The 24,097-nt window shown below is 40.3% G+C and overlaps 1 protein-coding gene across 16 annotated transcripts in view; it reads left to right on the top strand.

Annotated features, from left to right (window-relative positions):
- The first annotated feature begins 1,432 nt into the window (after window positions 1–1,432).
- RGS7 (regulator of G protein signaling 7) overlaps window positions 1,433–24,097 on the top strand; it is a 428,859-nt gene continuing 406,194 nt past the window's right edge. For 7 of the 16 annotated variants that reach the window (XR_012158163.1, XR_012158164.1, XM_073338226.1 and 4 more), the window contains exons 1-2: window positions 1,433–1,739; window positions 2,686–2,812. Coding sequence is in view for 14 of the 16 variants with exons in the window: in XM_073338226.1 (XP_073194327.1) it covers window positions 2,735–2,812 (78 nt within the window). In the remaining 2 variants the exon portion in view is untranslated. Of the gene's footprint in view, window positions 1,740–2,050; window positions 2,183–2,685; window positions 2,813–24,097 lie in introns of those variants that run through there. The other 9 variants (XM_073338222.1, XM_073338233.1, XM_073338232.1 and 6 more) reach the window with 5 other exon arrangements.

Raw genomic sequence — 24,097 nt, 5'->3', positions numbered from 1 at the left:
CATTGATAACAACTGAATATGCTTTTGCAACCAGTTGTGTACCCACTTTATAGAAGGTTTGTCAAAGCTATATTTCTCTAGTTTGTTTATGAGAAGCTCCCCTATCCACAAAGCTTGTTACCCTGTCATAGGTTGGTTTGACATGATTTTTTCTTGACAAATCCATGCTGACTGTTACTTATCACCTTATTTTCATCTAGGTACTTACAAATTGTTTATTTGCGCCAATATCCTTCTGTGTACAGAAGTTGAGCTAGCTCATGTATTATTCCCTGGGTTCTTAATCTTTTTTTATAGTTGGGTCCCATATTTGCCCCTTTCCAGTCCTCTGGAATCTCTCCTGTCTTCCAGGAGTTCTCAAAGATAATTGCTAATGACACTGAGATCTCTTCAGCCTTAAGTTTCTATGATCTATTTCATCAGGCCCTGCTGACTTGAAGACATCTAACTTGTTTAAGTAATTTCTTAACCAGTTTTTTCCCCATTCATGATCTGTTATGGGAGGGTGCTGGTATATGTGGTGGACAATAGGCCTGGACTCCTTCTTTGAGACATCTCTGCTCTTCTACCTTCACAGCAACAGAGAGCAGACTTCCTCTATCAGTTCGCTTGTAAGCTCTTTGAGGCAGGGACTGTCTTATTTTGTGTTTTGCACAGCAAGTGACACCACCGTTGTAGGCATTTAACAAATAAACAACTTTATTTCCCGGTCAGCTGCTGATTGGCTGTTTGCTGTGCAAGGAAGAGCATCTCAATCAGGACATGTCTGGAAGGACAAAGTCATTATCCTCTCCTTCCCACTGCTGAGAGAGAGTCTGTAATTATATACAGGGGTCTCTTCCAGCTCCAATTGCTATGATTGTCCCAAAGCACGCTCCTCAAGAGGCAGCATGCCACAGGAAAATCTCTTCACCCTAAAAGATGGCTTACTCCTCCTGCTGCTATTACCAATATTTTCTGTTAGAAAATTTTAGCTTAGCAAATTTGGATGCCTAAAATCCAGCTCCCTAAATAAGGGGTGTAATTCCCCTCCAGAGGCGCTGATCATTCCCAGTCTCCGGGGGAGTCAATGAGAGCTGCAGCAGCTTCACCATTTCTGAAAAGTAGGCCCTTTCGCCATGAAAGTGGCTCTCTATGACCCAAGTTTTAAAAGGCTGGCCTCACTCCCTAAAAACAGGCACAAGCCCGGGCGCAGTGGGTGATCAGTCAGGGCCGTATGCTGGAGGAAGAGAGCGGATGTGGCACTTTCCCCCACTGCTGCCCCGCTCAATCATCCATCCCATTAGCCCGTATTCTATTCTTGGCCAGCCCTCCCGCGTTGCCTAAGCCCGTTGGCAACTTGCTGCCAAACCTGCAGGCAGCTGCAGCTCCTTGGCTGCCTCCCGCGGGGGCGGGGAGGAAGGGCTGAGCGCAGCAGCCGGAGAGCGGGCGGGATTGCCAGGCGCCTGGCGCTGCAGCCGCAGCACCTTTGACGTTCCATTGCCTCACGTGACGAGGCGGCTCCGTTCCAGGGAGGGGAGCCGCGGCCGCTTGTGCAAGGCGGCGGGGGAAGTCGCAGCCTCCGCGGCGGCAGCGGCAGCGGCAGCGGCAGCCGCCCGGGTGCGCATTGTTTGTGTGATGACCGATCCTCGCATCCCGCCCTCCGCTGCCGGCTGACACGGACCGCGCGGCGCGCGCCGGGGGGAGGCGGAGGAGAGGAGCCGCTGCCGCCGTGCAGCCAGTGACCTTGGCCCGGGGAGGTAAATAGGCAGGGCGGGGAGCGGGGTAGGGGGGGGAGTTCGCCTCCCCCCCCCCCCCCAGAGCGGCGCGGGTGAGGTGCCGGCCAGCCCCGGCGGCTGAGGGCTTCCGGGGCTGCTGTCCGCGGTGCTGAAAGCCCAGGCGCGGGCTTCTTGCCGCAGGGCAGAGCCGCCGGCCGCGCCAGCCCGAACGTGCCGCGGGGCTGCCTGGAGGCGCCGGGCCGGCAGGAGAGCGGAGCCCCCCGGGGCTGGCGGGGGGCGGGGCGCGGTGAACCCTCCCCCCGCAGCGGGCTGTGGGGCTGGCTGCTCAGAGCCCGGCTAGCCCTCTGCAGCAGCCGGCGCCCTCCGCCCGTGGAGGCGGGGGGAGGAGGCGACGGAGCCGGCATCGTGGGGGGCCGGGGGGCTCCCCCCACTCCAGGGGCTGGCACGGCTCTTTGTGCAGGGGGGTGAGCGCCGCACGGGCCGGGGGAAGCGCTGCAGCGGGAGATGCCCCGGGGCGGCTGCTGGGGCGCGGGGTGCGGGGCGAACCGCCGGCTGAACAGCGGGGCGGGCAGCCGGCTACTGGGCAGTCCCTGGCACCGGGACACAGGCGATGGGAACGATGCGGTGCCCAGTATTCGGGGGCGGGGAGGGAGCGTTGGGTAGGGAGATGCCTCTACCAGAGTGTGCTCAGCGGGGAGGCGGGGGGTGTGTGTGTGTCAGCGGAGCGGTGTGAAGTGACAATTCATTAAAGTGGAAACTGAGTTAGTACATTACACTCATTCAGTATTTACAAGGGGGTAATGGCAGTAAACGGGGAATTAGCTGTTTTGCCCCAGCGTAAATGTCGGGCGGAGAAACGGATGATGGTAAAGTGATGGGAGTAAGTCAGCTCTATTAATCACCGTCAGTAGGGGGAAGGAGACCTGCTGCAGCTGTATCTCACAGAGATCGCTCTTACCTTTCACAGTGGCCAATTGCTCAGCGCAACCTTTGCCAGAGGACCATAGCATTGGGACATGGCGCAAGGAAATAATTATGGGCAGAGCAGCAACGGGGTGGCTGATGAATCCCCAAACATGCTGGTGTACAGAAAGGTAGGAGGCTTTTTAATTTCTCTGAAACAGCTGGGCAAATGACATTAGGAAACTTTCGCTCCTGATTTTTTCCCCCCAGAAAATGTAACTATGTTAACATTTTGCCTCCAGTTGTCTTGTTACAAGCTGCTGCTCTGATGCTCCATTTGTAGGAGTACAACATGGTTTCAGAACACCAGAGATATCAGTCCTTTACTGTTCGAATATTATTGGAAAATTTGTATACATGATGTATACTTTACACTACTTAAATAGCAACAGTATGAGCGTGTGAAATGTTAGCTCGATATCCCAGTCCGTTTATCTGTTGTCTTTTATTTTAAGAAATGACCTAATCTCTTGCTCTCGATTTTAAAACACAGATACATATGCCAACTTTGCAAAGTGTTCAAGAACGTTTATTCTATAATGAATGCTTTAAACATTCATTTATGTTCGGCTCATTTTATGTATCAGATGGCAGAGCTGCAATATTTAGTTTATTTCACCTGCTATTTCCAGGTGCTTGGTACAGCTGATATGTGATGATAAAGCATTTTAAGATTGAGTTAGACTATTCCCTTCTAAAATCATTTGACTGTAAAATGAGTAAAAATATTATATACTTTATATTTTAGTTTTCAAATAACAAACGTGTTATGATTAATTAGCCAATTATTTACATTGCAATTAAAGTGTTAATTGCACAGGAAATTTGAGGAAAATAATTGTGTAGATTTTTTTTGTTTTGCAATCAATAGCATTTTTAAAATTTATATTCCAAGGATTCTCTCTGCAAATAGATTTCCCAACATGATAAATGTTTTAACAACAACATCAATAAACAAACTCCCAGACATTGACCTAAATAATGGGATTTATTTGGCTACTGTACTTCAATTAGAACAGTTGCTTGGGGAATTTGAGATAGGTTAGTGTGGAAACAGATTGTTTAAACGAAGAGGATAAAGTTGTCTTTACCTTTGAATTTGACATCTTTAAATAAATACAGCTAAATTATAATTAAATGAGAAAATTCTTAAATTGTGGTAGTGGTGAAAGAGAATCTTTCACACAAACTTGGATGCAGAATGTTTTAACTACCTGTTTACTCCCAGAATTTAGGGAGTTGCAATTAGTTTGTGGTTATTTAAAATAGAAAAATCAACCCTTATTTTGTCTTATAGGAGTTGACACTCCCCCCCCCCCCCCACACACACATATTGACTGCAATAAAAACATTCTCCGATTAATGACAGTGCTTCTTCAATAGTGAGAGTAATTGATGTGTCATCAGATATTGTGGTAATAGACTGTTCTTTCCAGAGATTTTAAATATTTTGTTAGTCTCAAATTGATATATAGTACATGCTTTCTTATTTTCAAAGGTACTGCTGACTTCAGTGGGATTTGGGAATGCCCAGCACCTCTGAAAATCAGGCTACTTTTATTTACTTGACTAAATTTAATTTTAGGAATTTGATGCACACAAGTTTGGAAAACTTTGCATGTGTGTGTGTGTAATGTCACTGGACCACCTTTCCATTAACTTTACAATTGTGTACAAAAATTTTGTCTATGCACTTATGTATATTTATATAGTAAGCAAACATGGGCAGAATGGTTATCATAATATGATATTTCCTAAAATTTTATTGCACCTAGTTGATTTGATTCAGTTCCCTCAAAAACATAATATTTCATTACATTTTATATATACTTAAGAGCAAGTTTATATATACTTAAGAGCAAGAGCAAGTTTCATTGTATACTGGATGGTATAACTATTGCCTAGGAGATATTAAAAGTACGTGGGCATCACAGTTGTTGCTCTAAAGGTGCTGTACTCAGATACACCTTTTTTAAAACCCGCTAAACTGATTCTTTTCTTTTTTTAAAAAAATATCTATCTCATTGCTGAAGTGTAATTTCCGGACATATGTAACATGTATAGGAAAGTACAAACACAGTGTTTATTTACCTAGTTTTTCTATGGTATTTTTTTAAACAGAGTTGTATAGTAGGACACTTTTCACATATCTTAATCTTATGCAATATAATCTGTCATGTTATTTTTGAGGTTGGGAAAGAATTTTACTCTGGGTCAGGTTGGCAGAGACCCTAGGGGTTTTTCACTTTCCTCTGTAGTGTGGGTTCCAGGTCACTTGAAGGTTTAAGCTACTATAAATGGTGAATTCTCTGTAATTTTAAGTCTTGAAATCATGATATGATGACTTCAGTAACTCAGCCAAAGGTTATGGGTCTATTACAAGAATGGGTGGGTGAGGTTCTGTGGCCTGCAATATGGAAGATGTCAGACTAGGTGATCGTGATGGTCCCTACTGGCTTTACAGTCTATGAGTCTATGCCTGCTTTCTTTGATTCCTTTAACTACTCCTCTTGACCTATCATACCATAGATTGTACTGACAGGTGTCACAGTCTCGGGTGAAAACTTCTAAGCAATGTTCTAGGAAACAGGAAACAAAATAAGATCTGGTATTTTATGTATTTTAAAAGTACATAGGTGTATATGACAGGATGCAAATATGATACTACCGTCAACAAATATAGAAGACTTCTGGGTTTAGACTATGAAAAGAGGTTTTTAAAGCATAAGTCATTTGACCTCAGATATTACCAGCTGCTTTTGAAGTCTTCAAATATGATGGTTTAATAGTGGCTGCTACATCACAGGAATTTTGTAATAAATTTCAAAACATAATGCTCCTCCATTTTCTAAGAAGACGCTGCAATGACTAGTAAATTTCGCTGCATTTTGCCATTGTATTAGGGATGAATGAACGGTGATGAGTAACTAGAGTACGGGCCTGCCAAATTAATTAGAAATTTTTTTTTCTAAATTAATTAGAAGTTACTTGAAACTTACTTATTAGATTAGATATTAATTAGAAGTTACTTGAAACTTACATTGTCTAAATTAATTAGAAGTTACTTGAAAAAGTTATGTACTTTTGTGGTGGTTGTCTCTTGGATGGAATATTTAGAATTCAAAATCTTTTTACATTTTGAATGCCATGGCTTCAATGTGACTGGGTTGAACTGTTTGTAACGATATGATATTTATGCAGCATGATTGTGTGGGATGGCAATCTGATATTTGTACCCATGAGAAAAAGAGGAAACATGTAATATTTGTTGTGATAGGTAAGAGACAGGCCTTGACTGTAGTGAATACAAAGCAAATTCTTTATTGAGGATGCTGAGCACAAACATAACCCTGTCATTCTCACTGTCTCTCTAGCTCCAGTCTAATTAAATACAGGCTGGACTGCCTAGAGTCACAGCCCAGGTCTTCCTAAATCCTGGTCTAGTCAAGTCATGAAAGGACCAGAAAACTTGAAGAATTGGATGATTTGAGATGATCCTGAGTCACAATGTTTGGATCTGAGATCTGATATGAATCTGCATTTTTATGAAGTTTAGGCGTATTTGGATTTAGTATTGAAGTTTGGTCCATCATAGAGAGAGTCTGAATTCCAAGGTCTGGATCTGACCGTTTTTGAAGGTCACAGGGTTTATAGATCCAGTGTTAATTTTCAGAGATGCCAAGCCCTGACAGAACCACAAAGATTACAGTAAACAAGCTCATCTCTCACCCATAGTTAGTTTCTGGTTAGTTACCAAGATAAGGAAGTTGAGAAAGATGATTGGTTTGTCTAGAAAAGGAAGATGAAGAAAACATAGTAGTATAAAATGAAACAATCTCGATTTAGGTCCCTTCTTCCAGTGTCCCATGTTCATATCCACAGAAAGTGTACTGCACATTTAGATGATTTTTTATAGAAAACTCAGATAAAATATTTGAGTTAAATATTTAGTGCATAAATGACTTGTTTAAATCTGTATTGCAAAAGGCACTAGCACAAATAAATAGTTCCTTATATCAGTATCATGCCACCTCTGAAAACTCTTTTACTTTTTTTCTTTTAATAGAATGTCACCTGCATTACTTTTTTTAGATGCTTGCCTCATTATAAAATAATGAAATATGACACATAGGTGGTGCCAACATACCTTAGGAAGAGTCCTAAAATTTCCTGGTATTAGCTTCAGACAAATATGAACATTTTGAAAGTATTACTTTTATTTCCTTTCCTACTGAGTCTATGTCAGTCAGCAATTAAAAGCCGAATTAGAAGGTGTAAGAACACTGGAACCATTAGTGTTTGAACATCATATAGAAATCTTTGATTTCAGCAACACTTTCCATTGTGGCTAGAAGTTGGATTGTAGAGAACTACTAATATTGGCTTTTTTTGTATCTTATGAGTTTAAATTTTCAGAACTTGAGGTTGTTTTCTTTCTTCAATTTGTGATGTGGAGAGGATAGAATTTATTGTTGGGAAAACTTCTAATTTTAGGACCACTACCCCATGCTGTATTTCCTTGAGTTGAAAAAAGCCATGGGATTCTAACTGATCACTCTCCTGTTCTGTTTTAAATGAGTCTAAGTTGAACAAGTTGAATCCCCCTATGGGGGATTATGAACTCTAATTTACAAGTTTACTTGCTTTATTATCACCTGTTTCAGATATTCCAATCCAGCTTTGGCCCTTTTTGTGATATCAGGACTACCTTTGTTGGAGTAATTAATTATATTCTTGTTGACTGAGATTTTGAGTTACCACCTCTCTCCCTGCCCTAAATATTAAAATAGCTTTTCATGTAGGTAATCATATTTTCATAGTGTTTGAGACTAACATGTTCTTGGTTCTATTTCTGTTCCAGTAATCAAAGGTCATACTTGCTGGTACCCACATATAGCAAAAGCTAGACTTGTATTATAAGTTTATCTGCCACTCCACTATAATTTGACACTACTCATAGAAGTGTGATATTTACAGGAATGGGGTCTTGCCATTCCTATTATCATTGTTCCTCTACAATCTAAGCCGTGGAAATGGTGATAACTCTCTTTAGTGCCCCCCCCCACACCATTTCAAAGCTCCTCCCTCAAAATAAATGAAGTGGCAGTCAAATAAAATTGTATTGGTAATGCGTGGGTATTCTCAAGTATTCACTTAAGGAAAAAAGTTACCCTGTGGAAGTTAGCCTGACTGCAGTCTTCATATTTGGGAAGGACATGAAGGATAGAATTTTAAAAATGTTAAGCAATGGCCTATAGGAGACTTAACATTGACTTCAATAGGAGAAGAATTCGTCTGGCACTGTGTACTTCCGAATATGCCTATATTATGCCGGCACTACCACTGATACATAAATGAAAATATAAATTGAACCTACTCATGGACCTGAGAGCACTCCACTCAAATCCTTCCAGAGTCATCAGAAACATCTTTAACTGTTATATATTCATCCGTGTCAGCTATGGTTTTAAAATTATTATAGGGAACTCCTGGTGCAAAAATTAAGTTACAAGAACTGAAAAAAGTTGGCCTTTTTGTCCCCAAAATAACTATTTCCAATTTTCAGTGGCTCATTTTTAATTTGCATGTAGCAGTATCCCCATGGGCTATGATCACATTATACCTGACCACACAGAAAGGTCTGAAGGCCCAGTTAATATTTTCATGGAAGATGCAAATACCAAGAAAGACTGAGGTACTATGGGTAACTGTTATGATGACTGAGTAAGTGGTTCTCTTATTGTTGAATAAGGATCCATGAAAGTATTAACTCGGTCATTAGATCTCTCTGCTTGGTCAGACACACTGTGATCACAGCCCAAGGTAATATTGCTACAGGCACACTAAAGCTGAGCCACTGAAAATTGGAAATAGTTATTTTGGGGACAAAAAAGGCTGATTTTTTTTCAGTTTCTGTAACTTATTTTTTTCAACATGAATTCCTTATAACTTTAGATCCATAGCTGATGTATGTATAAAAGCTAAAGACATTTCTGATGACAGTGGGAGGATTTGAATGGGGGTGCTTGTAGGTCCATGAGTAGGGCCAACTTATACTTTTATTTATGTATTACTGGTCATGCCACCATAATGTATATTTCCTTCCAGGAGGTGGAGACAGGGAAAAAAGCTTTGAGCTATGTCACTAATACTATACAATTGGATTACTAGCTGCAAGACTCCATTTCTTCTGTCTTCAACAGGTGGAAGGAATTTCTTCTGGCTGCACTGAGGCATTGGCTGGCTTTCTTCCTTTAAACTGTAGTCTCACAGAAAGTTCTTGATAGAGCTGTTTGCCTGCTAGGAGGTGTTACTGCCTAAACCATTGTTTGGTCCACTGTTGTGGCTTATGTGGTCTGGTTGCCAGTCATCAGCTTCTACCTCCACCTTAAGAGGAATAGCACCATGTGATGTGGTGTCCACCCCACACAAGGCCTGCACGGGTAAATTAGGCCAATTAACCTATAGGATGCACCTGGAGGAAAGTAAGGGCATGCTAAGGCCTAATTGCTGATGAAGTCCAGCAAGGGGAAGAGCTGGATGAGGTTTATAAAGACAGGAATTGGTGGTAGAAGGGTTTGCAGGGGAGATAGTTTACAGTCACTTCCTGGGAGAAGGTATGTGTACTTGGGGTCCTCCCAAGGAGGAGGGAGTTTGGGCTGGTAAACCCAGAGATGGGGACAGGCAGAAGGTAGAGCTGAGAAGTAGGAAGGAGTCCAGGAAAAGGGCAACATAGTCTGCCAGAAAGGAGGCCACTGTTGCTAGAGATAGGGTCCCTGATCTGGAACCTGGAACATGGGCCTGTCCTCTACCAGACATTGGAGGTGTGGCATGGTCAGGGCAGTGAAGGGAAGATTGTCATTTTTTGTATGGAGGACTTTGATAGCCCAGAAGGGGAGGACTATAGTGACCTCTCTGGAGGGCTAAGTCATGAAGATAGAGAGCCTATAGGGGAAGGAACTGACAGAAAGGGGTGTCAGACCTGGAACCAGCTAATCCCCAGACCAACCAGGAAGCAGCACTCCAGCGGTGAGTGGACCCCATGACACACCTATAGGGAAAGGTCCTGCATGTATGTTGGGCCCCAAAAGTAAGTGTGGTGGTTCTGTTAGCTGATAATCCTTGCTGGGCGGGGAGAATTGAAACCTAATGCCACCAAGTGATAGGCATCTTCCCCTTCCCCCCCCCCCCCCAGTGCTGTAAGCTTGAAATTACAGCATTACTTGCCAGTGACTGAAACAAGTAGAAAAATGTTACAGCATGCCACGCAACCATGACACTTCTTTCTTATATCACATACATGCAGTTTAATACTTTATACGCCTGTGTGGATTGTACATTGTCACTTTTAGTCTCTTTGCTTTTTCCCTTTTGAAGCACTCTACATTAGTTACTATGGAAACAACCATTCTATTGATAGTGACGTGTGGTATAGTCACTTTTTTATTATGATTTTAAATTTACAGCATGTTTTTTGAAATGCCAATGTTCAATATATGTCTTATGATATAAAAATTGAGGGATTCTCAGCAAAGCAAAAGAGGACGTCTGTAAGACTGCAAATTCAAAGTTCACAAATAAATACAACCTGTTAAAATATATTTTTTCAGTTTAACAATGTTAAATGAATTAAAAAGGTGTTTAATAATGGATTAAGGAGAACCCAACACCATCCCCCATCAAATCAGAACATAAAAAACATTTTCTTTAAAATAAAGAGTTCCCAAATTCTACCCTGCAAACCCAAACTTTAAACAACAAAAATCTACAGAGGACATTAAAAAAAAGTCAGTAAAATATACTTATTGCATTACATTTCAATATATCTGTTTTCAACCCAAATGCTGGAGAAGGATAACATTACAGCAATGTATAATGATAATACCTAGCACTTTTCATTTGTGGATCTCACAAAACATTACCGAAGAGGCACATACCATTATCCCCAGACCTAACCAATCAATTTCTGCTGCTTGAAAGAGAAGAGAATGCTGAGTATGGAAGAGAAGAGACATCAAGGCTGGTCTTGCAAGGTACTAAAAACTGTCTGGGGATGCTGAGAGAGCAGGCATTACTAAATCAGGAGAGTTGGCAGCAGTGCTTTTTACTTCTATTTAAAGGCTAGTTACTTTCCAGAAGGCTCTTAAACACAAAACCAGAGTGACTGAGTTGCAGTTCTCACAGGAGAATATTTAAAACCAAACACCAAGACAATTCCATTTTAAAGTTGAGAAAAAAATTGAGACTTCTGAGGTATATCAGAGCCACTGCAGGCAGGAACAGAAAATAAACAGGCACAGGAGTTCTGGGAAGCTCTTCCTCTTGAAGGAAAGTTGGAGGGTCAAATCTTCTAGTCCTTAATCCAGTAAAATTTCTATTGCCATCAGCGCCTCCACTCATAGATACTAACATCACATTGAACAAGTGAGAACATGGTCAATAACTATATACTTCATACTTAAATATCTGAGCCATCTTATCCAGAGTACACATCTTATACACATTGGCTCAGGGACTACATTTTCTGGCATATTCTGAACAGTGCTGTGCACACAGATGGTGCCCATTGAATAATACAAATCATGACAATAATAGTCAACTTCATGGACTCTGGATGCAATCTGTTCTTTGTTCTGGAATTGGCCTGGATACAGCTGAAACCCTAGGAATTTGAGGCATAAACACATCTGATACTTGTATGACACTCTTTGATTCCTTTTCTCAAACTCGGAACAAAATATGACAAAACAAAATGGTTTTCAGTTATTTGCACAACAGCCATTGCTCTACAGCCCAGCATGGAGCAGAACCTGCCACCCCTTGGGAGTTAAGTGATCTCTTCTCATTTGACTCTCATTCTCCATCGTTCCTGGTCTCTGTGCTGCTTTTCATGCTGCCATCCATGACATCCGTCCCAACCTCCTGGGACCGTTTGCTGGAGTCTCAGAGAACTGTCCGCCTTGGTTTTGCTCCCATCTATCAGATCCTCTTTTTTTGCAGCATGCCGCAGAGCAGTAGGCTGATCTGCTGGATAGGGATCTAGCTCTGAAAAATCTGGGTTCTACTCCCCCCGTGGACTTCCTGTATGACCTCAGGCCAGTGCCTTAAGGACCGAGTTTCAAAGCATTTTAGGCACCCAAAGATGCAGCTAGGCATCTAGTGGGGTTTACAAAACACCTTAACTTCTAGGCACTTTTGAAAATCCCACTTGGTGCCTAAACACGTTTGAAAATCTGGCCTTTAGTCTGTGTGTGCCTCAGTGCCCCATCTATACAATGGGGATAACAGCACTGCTTTACCTTCGCAGGGCTGTGAGAATAAATAAGTTAGACACTGTGAGGCGCTCAGATACTATGGTGATGCGGCTACATAAGTACCACAGGTAGAGTGGGAACTTCTCTATACCATTGCTATCCCTTCCCTTGATTTTGGCCCCTTCTTTTCACCTATGCCCCCAAATCTCCCCCTTTTCTAAATGGCACCCCTGTGGCGAGCTCTCCACTGGTTCTAAAGTGTGTGTGCATGTGGGTGGGAATGAAATGAGGAAGACACATAGCATGTGGAGGACCCCTCCATACTCAGCTCAGAGAGGGTCCAATTTAACCCAAAGTAAATATTACCCGAGAAGAAAATGTATTCCTCTGTTCTTTGTGGTTTTTAATAACCTGCATGCTTATGTTTTCTTTCTTTTATGGCACAAGCCTGCAAAGAGTGCCACTGGCAAGTAGTCCTGTGCCAGCAGAGTCCTGCAGTATATATTAAGTGTCTGCTTTCCTGTCACACTTTGCAGGATGGGGACTCTAGTTTAGTGTGTTTTGCTGTGTTCATTTTATTTCATTTATTTAAATCCTTATTTGATCAGATATTTAAATAAGCAATGTGACCTCAGCTAATTGAAGTCTGGATTGTATTTTTTTTTCTTTTTGGTACTTGGAATATTAGCCTGGCAAAACCCAATTTTCTTGCATGCTGATTGTTAATGATTCATAATTAGCCTTAATTTAATAATCATGAAAATAAATGTTTGCTTTTTTGTGCATTTCGCCTAGATAATAAAATCTCCATCTCAGACAATTAATATCCCTTAGAATGATGATATCATTCAATGCTATTGCAGTTCGTCTTCCACATAGTACATCTCCTCCTGATCGTATTTATTTCTCCATAGTAAATGATATTCATGACTGTTAAAAACAAATCTGAAATTCCTGGTGCTTGGAGATTCCATTTTGGAAGATTAGGTTCTGTGGCTTCTGGGGGAAAATCTCTCATATTTTTCCGTTGTATAGATTTGTCTTTGATATACTGTATTATCAGAACGAAAAAATGATTTAGCTCATTTCCTTTGAAAGATAGGGACTTGAAATAGTTCATAAAAATGATTAATTTTATTGCTTCTTATTCACCCAAACTCCTAGAAATCTCCAAGATAGAATGCAATGTGTCTTCCATGTGGGCCAAACTCATGGCACCTCTTAATTTGTCATTAGAAGCCACTCACACACATTTGAACTGGAATGGACACCAGTAATTAGAATGTGAATTTACAATAAAAACAAGATTCAAAACTAGGCTTCCTCTGAAGCTGTTTTTTTTTTTTTTTTTTTTTAAAAACCCTTCTATTTTATCTTTTTAAATCCTTGCCCTGTTCCTTCTGAAAAGGGGGAAAAATAGTGTAAGAAATATAAGATTGGGTGGCTGTGCTACAAAATCCCTGATTTTTAGTAATTTTCCACAAATTTTGTCATGCAGGTACATAGAGGCAGTGTGGTCTGGAGGAATGAGAATGAGACTTGGAGTCATGAGGTGTTCTTCATTCCAACCCTGGCTATGCCACTCACTTACTGTGTGGCACGTAACAAATTATTTTGCCTTTTTGTCTTGGCTTCCTCATCTGTAAAGGTGTTTAATTAGACTCCCAATCCACCTATCTCTCAGGGGTGCTATGAGAATTCCTTGGTTAGTATCTATACAATGGCTGGAGCATATGAAGCACTATAAAAATTCTAAGTTATTATGAATGCAGTAATTTAATTAAAAACAATTAAAATGCTGTGAGCAATACAACTCACCCACCCACTCTCTCACATACTTACAGTAGATTACTAGATTTGAAATTTTGTGTGTGTGTGTGTGTGTGTGTGTTTTCAGAGTTGCCAAGCAACCACAAAACCCATTGAAGTCAAATGGGAACAAGAGGTGCTCAGCACCTTTGAAAAATCATGCAGTACCTCTGTTATTAAACAATGGGATCTTTTGTATTTAACTAAGTTAAACTAGATGCTCAGATCCTGGCTTCTGTGTCTTGAAGAACACAGCAAGATCATATACATTTCCACTTTGAGTAATGCTTCATTTTGGTTTCCAGGAGAGCTAGATGCCTTTCTCCCACACATGTGCAGCAGGAAAAAGCAACATAATGCTTTGTCTGTACCACTGCTTAATTTGTAATGAAAGAGGTGCTGGGTGCTGATGTAATTAGGTGCTGGGGCGCAAGCAATTTTTTTACATTCATAACTGATGCAGCAAGCCCAGAGGTGCCCTGGCACAAGTTAAGTACTGATCTGCACTAATGCCAGCTGTGACACTAAGCCCCATATTCTTCAGAGAGATATTGTTATGATATGATTATGGTGTAATTATGATCTATTTTATGCAAGATAGATCATGTGAGATATAATAGAAAAGGTTATGATTTACTGAATATGATTATCCTATTCGTATCTGAAGTTAGGAATATTGACTATGTCTGTATTACAAATACATTTACACCTGGGGAACGCCCACTAGGCAGAATGCAATCAGTCTAGATGGCTGGCTGGGAAGGGCCATTAGGGAGAACAATAGGTCTTAGAAGATGCTAATCTCCCACCAGGGAGCCTTCTTGAGGACACTACAAACAGTTTCTGACTCATGGCTGCTATGGCCCTAAAGAGGCATGTAACCAAGTCACCTGGTACTGGACTCCATCATAGAATCTTACCATGGTACTGTATGGCCTTGTTTGTATTTCAAAAGATCATTTCTTGTTTTTAATCATTGAGAATTAACACAATATCCAAATATTTTTCTTTGACTATTTCTTGATGTACAGGATTTCTTTGGAGTTTACATCTATACCAGCTGTCACCACCAATACATCATTTTAGTTCCTTAGAAGGCAATAAGAGCAGGTGAGTGAGAGTCTAGAGACCTTATTGTTTCTGACTCTTTCTCAAAGTCAAAATGAATCAATGGCAATCATTCAACCATTCTGGGTTTCTATTTTAACTTCAGAGGAATAAACCCTGAGCTGAGTGCATTCCCTTCCTGCTGTACCGCACTCATCAAATATGGCATATTGAAATCCCCAAATTGACCTTTAGACACCAAAAACTTCAAATAACGATTAAGTACATATATATTTAAAGGTGTAGTATGCTAAAATGTCCTACTTCTTCAGAAGATTGTTTGATTTATGGCAGAGATTCTAAAACTGTGGTCCGTGGACCACGAGTGGTCCGCGAGCTCCATTCAGGTGGTCCGCGGATAGTTCACGCTAAGGTGCACACCTGGGCGGCCGCACATGAGAGAGGCTGGCGTGGCTCCAATAATTAGGTGCCTGGACCCTGGAGATGCACATGTAGGGTGAGGTGGTGCCCCTCGGGGGAGAAATAAGGGTAGGTGGGAGGGGTAGTGGGGTGAGAATGGGGGGGGGCAATTTGGGATGTGCAGGGCTGCTGCGGCCAGAGAAAGAGGCAACTTTCCCCAGCTCCAGGGCTATGGCTGCTGAGGAGAGACCCCCTTCATTCCCAGCCTCAGCTCTGTGGCTGCTGTGACTGGGGAGAGACCCCCCTGCTTCCCAGCCCCAACTCAGGGGCTGCTGCAGTGCAGGAGAGAGGAGAGAGCCCCCTCCTTCCCAGCCCAGCTCCGTGGCTGCAGTGGCAGGAGAGAGAGGGCACACCCATTGTATTAGAAAGGTAAGACTACTGATATTAAAATATGAGTTGTGTGCTTTTATTTGTAGAACAAAAAATGTTAATTATTATTAAGTTTTTTTTACATAGTGCTTTTATCCAAATCACTTTACAGTTGTTAGCTAACAGTACGAACCTTTGGGAAGATCATTAAGTGGTCCGCCGAGACCCTCAGCAATTTTCAAGTGGTCCGCGAAAAAAAAAGTTTGAGAACCACTGACTTATGGGATACAGTTATAAAGATATCTGATCAATGAAATCAGAATATTAAACACACACTTTATGTACAAACGTGAATGAATGTAATTTCATACGTAAATGAACTGGCCAAACTTTGCTTTCACTTACCCTGGATTTACACTGGGGTAACTATTGACATCAGTGAAGTTGTGACAGACTCACATCAGTATGAGAGAATTTGGCCATTCCTCTTTTGCTGTCTTAAAATAAGCAAAAGATCTACTATACTCATATATTAACAGGGTAGTGAACTAGTCAGTGTGCTTTTAAGTTCTTCATTAGTACTCTCACTGGTGGACAATAGGCAACATTTTTTTGGATGAAGTGTGATTTCCTGCACGACAAAGATTGGAGGTGTACAGTTCACCATGGAAGTCTATTTAATATTTGAGGATTATTTCCTTATACAATAAAACCAGACCTGTTTATCCTAAAACATTCCAAATTTTGTGAATATTTTTACTTATTTTAAAATTATTCCTCCCCCCCCCGACTGGTAATAGGTTCTGTCTGAGTGAAACGTGGTTTCAAAATTTTTCATGTTTCTGTGGTGCTCCACCAATTGCTTTGTCAAAATGAATTAGCGGTACAAAATTGTCCAAACCAAAATCTCAACAGTGTTCAAGTGAAATGTCTCAAACACTTCAAATAATGTTGTATAGTTTTTACTAGTTGTATGTCTAAGTCACTTCGTGAAATCAAGTATCAGATTTGTGTTGGGAGATGGTCTGCATTGCTATAACTGGTTAAGAAATTAAAACCTAATCAGAGGGAAAATTTTTTGAAGTTGATTTTGTTTCAGAGTGTTTGAAATGGACCATTATTCATTTTATTTTTTAAAAAATGAAGCTTTTTAACCATTTAATAACATTTAATAACATTTTCATTTAAGTTTTTAATGACTAAAATGACAGTTTTTAGTAAATGAAAAACTTCAGTAATGTTTCTTTAAAAAAGGATGAACCAGCTCTACAGGTAACTAAGAACCATATTCTGGATCTAGATAATGTTTTCATAGTTCTGGAAAGCTGCCTGGTGATGGGATGCTAAATGAGGAGGGCTCTGAGTTACTACAGAGAATTCTTTCCCAGGTGTCTGACTGGTGGGTCATGCCCACATGCTCAGGGTCTAACTGATCACCATATTTGGGGTCAGGAAGGAGTTTTCCTTTAGGTCAGATTGGTAGAGACCCTGGGGGGTTCGCCTTCCTCTGCAGCATGGGGCACAGGTCAGTGGCAGATTTAAACTAGAGGTTTCAGAGTAACAGCCGTGTTAGTCTGTATTCGCAAACCTGGATTTGTGCTGGAAATGGCCCAACTTGATTATCATACACATTGTAAGGAGAGTGATCACTTTAGATAAGCTATTACCAGCAGGAGAGTGGGGTGGGGGGAGGTATTTTTTCATGCTTTGTGTGTATAAAAAGATCTTCTACACTTTCCACAGTATGCATCCGATGAAGTGAGCTGTAGCTCACGAAAGCTTATGCTCAAATAAACAGATTTAAACTATAGTAAATGGTGGATTCTCTGTAACTTGACATCTTTAAACCATGATTTGAGGACTTCTGTAACTCAGCCAGAGGTTAGGGGTCTATTTCGGGGTGGGGTGGGGGTGTTAGGTTCTGTGGCCTGCAATGCGCAGGAGGTCGACTAGATGCTCATGATGGTCCCTTCTGACCTTAAAGTCTGAGTCTACAAAAGCGCTTAAATCAATGTCTATTCAGACCATCCCTTAAGCAGTTTTATCACCTCCTTAAATGTTGTGCTGAATAGAGATACTTCTCTGAATTGGCAGCCAAGTGAGTGAATTGATCAACCTTTTAGTTGCAGAGTGCTTGATTTAAAATTATGAAATGAAGTAATCCTGTGTGTGATTTCTTAATTCCCCCACCCCCATATCTCAAAACTGTGATATAATCAAGCACTGATTTATAATAGCTGTGCAGGACAGGCACAGAACTAAAATAAGGGCAGTATAGATAGGGACAAAAATAATCTGCCAGAGATATGTACTAAGCCTTTCACAGCACCTGCTTCCAGTGTGTTGTGCCTGGTTTGTGATGCTACTCTAATTTCTTCTGTCTTCATGAATATTATTACATTAATTTTCCATAACATGTATATGAAAAGATGAAGCAAACTATGAATAATAAATTAGCTGGTGATGCTAGGATGTGGATTAGAAGCATTTCAAAGGCTTCAGTAAATAAAAACAAAAAGCTTATTCTTTTTCACTCCACATATTCCCAAAGATTTTGACTTCTTAGAGGCTTAGTTTAATAAATACCTTGGACAAGTAAATGTGTAGCTACTCCCTAATGAAAATTAGGTGATGCTGGGTCCTGTCTTGTTCCCATTGAAGTTGATGGAAATATCTGAGCTGACTTCTGTGAGATGAGGCTCAAGCCCACTCTTCCTTCAGGTTACAGGAAAAAAATACTCTGCAATATATTTTCTGATGGCTACAGTTAGCTCTTGGGTAGAATTTAGAGGTGATATTGTGGAGTAAAGGCTTGATCATGCATCATTTATGTCAAAGGGATTCTTATAATTAACTTCATTGGGATCAGGGCCACAGGCTCTGATTCAGGAAAGCATTCCTATTCAGGAATGGCACTTGGAATTCAGTGAGACTTAAGAAAATGCTTAAGGAAGTTAGGTGCGTAAATACCTGTAAATATCTTGCCCATGTTTAACTGCTTCCTGAATATGGATGGATGTAAGCATCACTTTTAACTGTAGGCATAGGCTCACTCCCTGAAAAATGAAATGTTGGGTTTTGTGGTAGAAAAAGCTTCATTGGTAAGATTGCTTTTATTAAATTTTATATTTGCTGTTTCCCCCCCAAGTTACGTTAGTAGTATTTTTTCATTTTTAATAAATTGACCTTTACTCCCAGAGTAAAGCTGAATTGCCATTTATCACTCTTTACATATCATTTAACTCTGAAATACTGTGAAAGACTTCTGGGAAGCAAGAGTAAATTAAATGTTTGTTAGATGAAATACAGCAAGTTAATATACATTTTTTTGATGAAAGAGGAAAAATGTCTGCCAATAATATTCTGCATTAGACTATAATAGAAAAGCACTTGCAGACAGAATAGTGTACTAAAACACAGTAGTAAACTCGATCACTGGTAACAGAAAACATAATTGTTGCAACATTGTGAAGAACTATCTATTGTTAACATATCCCTGCTCTTTACTGGGGAGAATTGGAACAGCTCAACTGAATCTATGCTATGGGGAAGCAGTGCATCCTAGTACAGTGACTCTCAGCCTTTCCAGACTACTCTACCCCTTTCAGGAGTCCAATTTGTCTTGTGTGCCACCAAGTTTCATCTCACTTAAAAACTACTTGATTACAAAATCAGACATAAAAACACAGAAGGGTCACAGCACACTATTACTGAAAAATTGATTCTTTCCTCATTTTTACCATATAACAATAAAATAAATTAATTGGAATAGAAAGATTGTACTTACACTTCAGTGTATAGTATATAGAACAGTATAAACAAGTCATTGTCTGTATGAAGCTTTAGCTGCTTTAGCTGTACTGACTTCACTAGTGCTTTTTATGTAGCCTGTTGTAAAACCAGGCAAATATCTAGATGATGTACTCCCTGGAAGACCTCTGCATACCCCCAGGGGCACAACATGTACCCCTGATTGAGAACCACTGTCATAGTGCATAGAACACTAGCCTGGGATTTGGGACATCCGCATTCTAACCCTGGCTCTGTAACTGGTCTGTCGCATGACCTTGGAAAATCACTTATCCATGTCTTGGTTTCCTCATCTGTAAAATGGGGCTAATGTAAAGTGCTTTGAGATCTGCATATATATATGACACTGTTTTTCATCTGTAGATGAAATAATATATAAATATATAAATAAACTGTTGAAGGAGACTTTCACTTACCTCAAGTTGTAGGTTTGTTACTAAGTAGAAGGATTTGAGGTTTATCAAAGTAACACGGACATTTGAATGGCCATTGTGTGCAGTGTAGTGACAACTGTGAAGTCCTATGTGGCTGTGGAAGTGTTTCAATATATATTATGAGTACTGTTTTTGTGTCTGAGGAACAATGGTCTTGTTTCAAGTAAAGTACTGGACTTAGACAATCTGGGTTCAATTCTCATCTCTGTCACAGATTTCTTGATTGATATTGATGCAACTTACTACATACCTCTGTGCTTCAGTTCACCACCTGTAAAATGGGGATAATACATCCTGACCCCATGGGGGGGGCAGGAATGATTTCATCCTCACATGGTTGGCACACAGATATGATGATGATGATGCAGGGATGGAGGGATATTTAAATATCTAGATAGTCAGTACTGCAAAATTTTTCTAGCATGTAATATTCCCAAGGCATTCCAGTTTCATAGCAAACTTTAAGTCTTGACCTTTTACTATTGAATTAATGGGATCTCTCTCATGAGTAGATCTTCATCAAAGCATCTGGGGATTTAGCTGTATGACGCCCATTAATGTTAATGGGAACTGTGTGGCTAAATCCCTGTGCAGAATGTGAACTCTTTAGTGTTATTGCTTCTGTATCTTTATCTACTTTGAATTCCTCTGTGAATGATGACAGGGAGAGAAGCTGTAATGTACAAGACCTACAGAACAGGCCCATCTGTGAAAACCAGATGGCATCTGTACCATTTTCCCAATTATTTGGTTATTTTCCCTTCCATTTCCTCTAAATTGTCTAGGGAAAATTTGCAAGCTGAAATGAGCAAGTACAATGGAGGTTCTGATCTTTACTGACAGAATGGTATTTTGTGTTTTCTTACCAGCATGGGCTACTCTTTCGTAGCTAACATCCTTAAATGGATAAAACACTTGCTCCTGTTCGCCAACATATGTTATTATGTATTGCACATCACATTTACATTATATACATTATATTATATGTGAAAGTTAGCACAAAGCTATGCTAAGTTGTATTATATTCACTGTTCCTCTCTTTTGTCAAGATATATATAACCCACAACAGTCTGCAAAGCTAAACATAGAGTTTGGCACTAGCAATATAAACCCTGTCAAAATCAAGATACATAAGTGTTCTACCCTGGTACAATGTACAGAGTGTCTTCATGACCCACCTGATTTGGGAAGCTGTGTTCAAAACTGAGAGATAAGGGGTACACTATGGTACAAGAAAAACCAGGTAAAAATCTGATTGGTGAAATATAATCTTAGGTGATCTACAGAATGTTCTTGTAAACTGGTATACTATAAATATAGCTAGTTTTTGGGACGTATTTTGGGGACTGCACCTTCTGTGTAAGGAGAACTGAACAGTGCTGCAAGAAACTGCTTCCTGGAAGGATTGGTATCGCACTAAGGCTTTGTCTACACTATGCAGCTTTACGAGGCGTGGCTGTGCCGTTAGCGCCGTGCCAGTGAAAGGCGCACAGTGTAGCCGCTGTTTGTCGGCAGGAGAGCGCTCTGCTGCTGACAAAAATCTTCCACCCCCAACGAGCTGCAGTAGCTTTGTCGACAGAACAGGGTTCCTGCCAACAAAGTGCTGTTCACACCCGTGCTTTTCCTCGACAAAACTTTTGTCTTTCAGGATTGCGTGTGGTTTTTTTAATGCTTTTGAATGTCAAAAGTTTTGTCGTTCACTTGCCAGTGTAGACAAAGCCTTACACTCTTTACTGTATTGATTTTTTTTTGTTTTTTTTTTATCAGTAGGTTGGCTATATTTGGTTATTTGGTCTCCTAACTCAGGATCCAAACTTGGGGGTCTTTGGTGCTATTACGAAGAGCAGATGATGTTCACACTAAAGCAAAGTCCGCAGGCTGCATTCTTGACGCTTTGGTTTTAGTACTGTAATTAATGGTTCAGGAGAAACGCAAACACTGAACTCAGGTTCCGGCAGGCATGGTAAGTAGAGAAAATTAGTTCACAACTATTTTTGGTCCCAAGCTGTTAAATTTCATCATAAAGCCATTGTAATCATCATCATACAGGTATCCTATCCTGTCCTAGATCCTCCAGTCCTTTTTCATGAGAGAAGCCCTTGCTCGCATTAACATTGTTGATGATTTCAGTGTGACTATGTTGTTAGTAAAGGTTAAAGGAGCAGGTCCCATGTAATATAATTTAAGCCAGGTCTGATAAGGAAATAAATATTGTGTCTATAGTATGACTGACGACAGGGCTATTGTTGTTGGTGTTTAACCTCACCATCTGGCCTTGGTTGGCAGTGTTTTTTATAATCTCTACCACACATTCTCAGTACACACACAATTATGCTTCCATTCAGTTGTACTTATTCGTGTCCATATGAATGTGTCTCTTTCATCTGTACAGATGTAAACCATATAGATGAAGAGAGAAATCAAGTCTTGTGCTCCAAAATAAAAGGAAAGAATCTTCTGGGGGAGAAAATCTGCAGGACTAAGCAACTAAACACAGTGCATGTGAGTTGCTTGCTGCTGCAAGGCTAGTAGGGAGCTCACATGTTGTTGGGGCATTTAATGGTCAGTCTACATATCTTGTTTTAAATTTCTTGGTTATGGAGTGTTGAATTTTATTGTAGATTTTGGAAAAGATAGAATTAGATAAAAACAAGTTAGAACTACTATCTACCAAAATATGTGGGCTAAGCAGGTTGGTTGTGTCCCTTTTAAACTAAATCACTAGCCTTGTAATTCCTTTAGAAATTCTCATGTTGAAGCACTTTTTCAGTTATTCACTTACTATAAAAACTACTTGCCTTGATGATAATTTTCACTTGCTGCCCTCTACACCACTTGTTACATTTACTTAGATTTCAACTGGTGCCATAAGCTGTTAGCCTAAGCGTCACACTGTGAGTAGCACAATTTCTTTCCTTGCTTTCAAGGAAAGAGAGTCTGTCTTTCATTCTGTTCTGTATAAGACGAGCCTACAGCAAATATCACTCGAGCATTTTTAGTATGCAGTTTCCAAAATCTGGAGTGCTAGTCTAATATCTTTACTAAGTACACATTTTCATTACAGATTCTTGGATTTTGGTAATTATAACTATAAAAGAGTTACACTTTAGAACCAATATTGCTTCAAATGTCTACTTTAGCCATTAGTTGATAGACTCTTGCTAATGAGGCTAAGTCATTATCCTGGAAGGTGAGATGATTTATGTTTCTGATCATGCCGTAGGTCTAGTCATACTGTTTCCAGCTATTGTCGAGGATCACATTTGCAAAAACGTGATTTGAGAGAGAGAGCTATAGTAGAAGGCAGGAGCATACAGCTTCATTTAGGTTGCATTAAGTTATCAGAACCTCTGATTATTGCTACAGAATATATCTCCTTCCATTTGGAGTTTGCTCTTCACAGCTTCAATTTAATACAAAATTAGAACATAGATTTTTTGCTTTCTTTGGAAGGCTTAAGTTTTGACTGACAGATAAACAGAGCAGTTCTTGCATTTTGTTACTAGGTTTATGGTTCCTGTTTCCTCAGATAACTGATGGTTGAGATTTTTCTTATGAAATCCTAAATTCTGAAATTAATGGATCACAATTTACCTGTAATGCAGAGATAAATGTATCATGTCAAATTTCTAATGTGTAAATTGTATACATCATTATTATCCAAAAATGGGTACTCATGCGACCGAAGCTATTTGCAAGTGCAGTCTAGGAGACCCAGTGAAAATCATGAGCTTCAGCAAATGAGTGAGTAGGACATGGTCTACCACTCCGTCTCATGATGTCTGATCTTGCACCACTGAAGTCAATGGGAGTTTTTCCATTGATTTCAGTGGGTGCAGGATCAACTCCATATTGAATAGTGCATGGAAAATAGAATGGAGAACAACATTCCAAAAATGAATGGGATGTACATTATTCAGCAGAGCACCTGAGAAGACTAGCACTGCTTCTTCATATACCTGTTGTTCAAGCATGAATAGAATAGTTGAAGCAACTAAGATCCATGCTGTAGGTACTATTATAATTGTGATGAGGAAGAGCGCAAATTATTGTTTTTCAACTTACAGGACCCGTTGTAAGTAGTTTAAAAATGACTAAGTGTCCTCTCACTGTGAAGAAGCAAAAATTTGTCCTTTTGAGACTTACTGAGTAGTATGCACAAAAAAAAGGAGTACTTGTGGCACCTTAGAGACGAATAAATTTATTTGAGCATAAGCTTTTGTGAGCTACAGCTCACTTCATCGGATGCATGCAGTGGAAAATACAGTCGGGA

This window comes from Lepidochelys kempii, chromosome 3, assembly GCF_965140265.1.
Source record: "Lepidochelys kempii isolate rLepKem1 chromosome 3, rLepKem1.hap2, whole genome shotgun sequence".
Classification (NCBI taxonomy): Eukaryota; Metazoa; Chordata; order Testudines; family Cheloniidae; genus Lepidochelys; species Lepidochelys kempii.
This window is presented reverse-complemented; position numbering and strand designations above follow the sequence as displayed.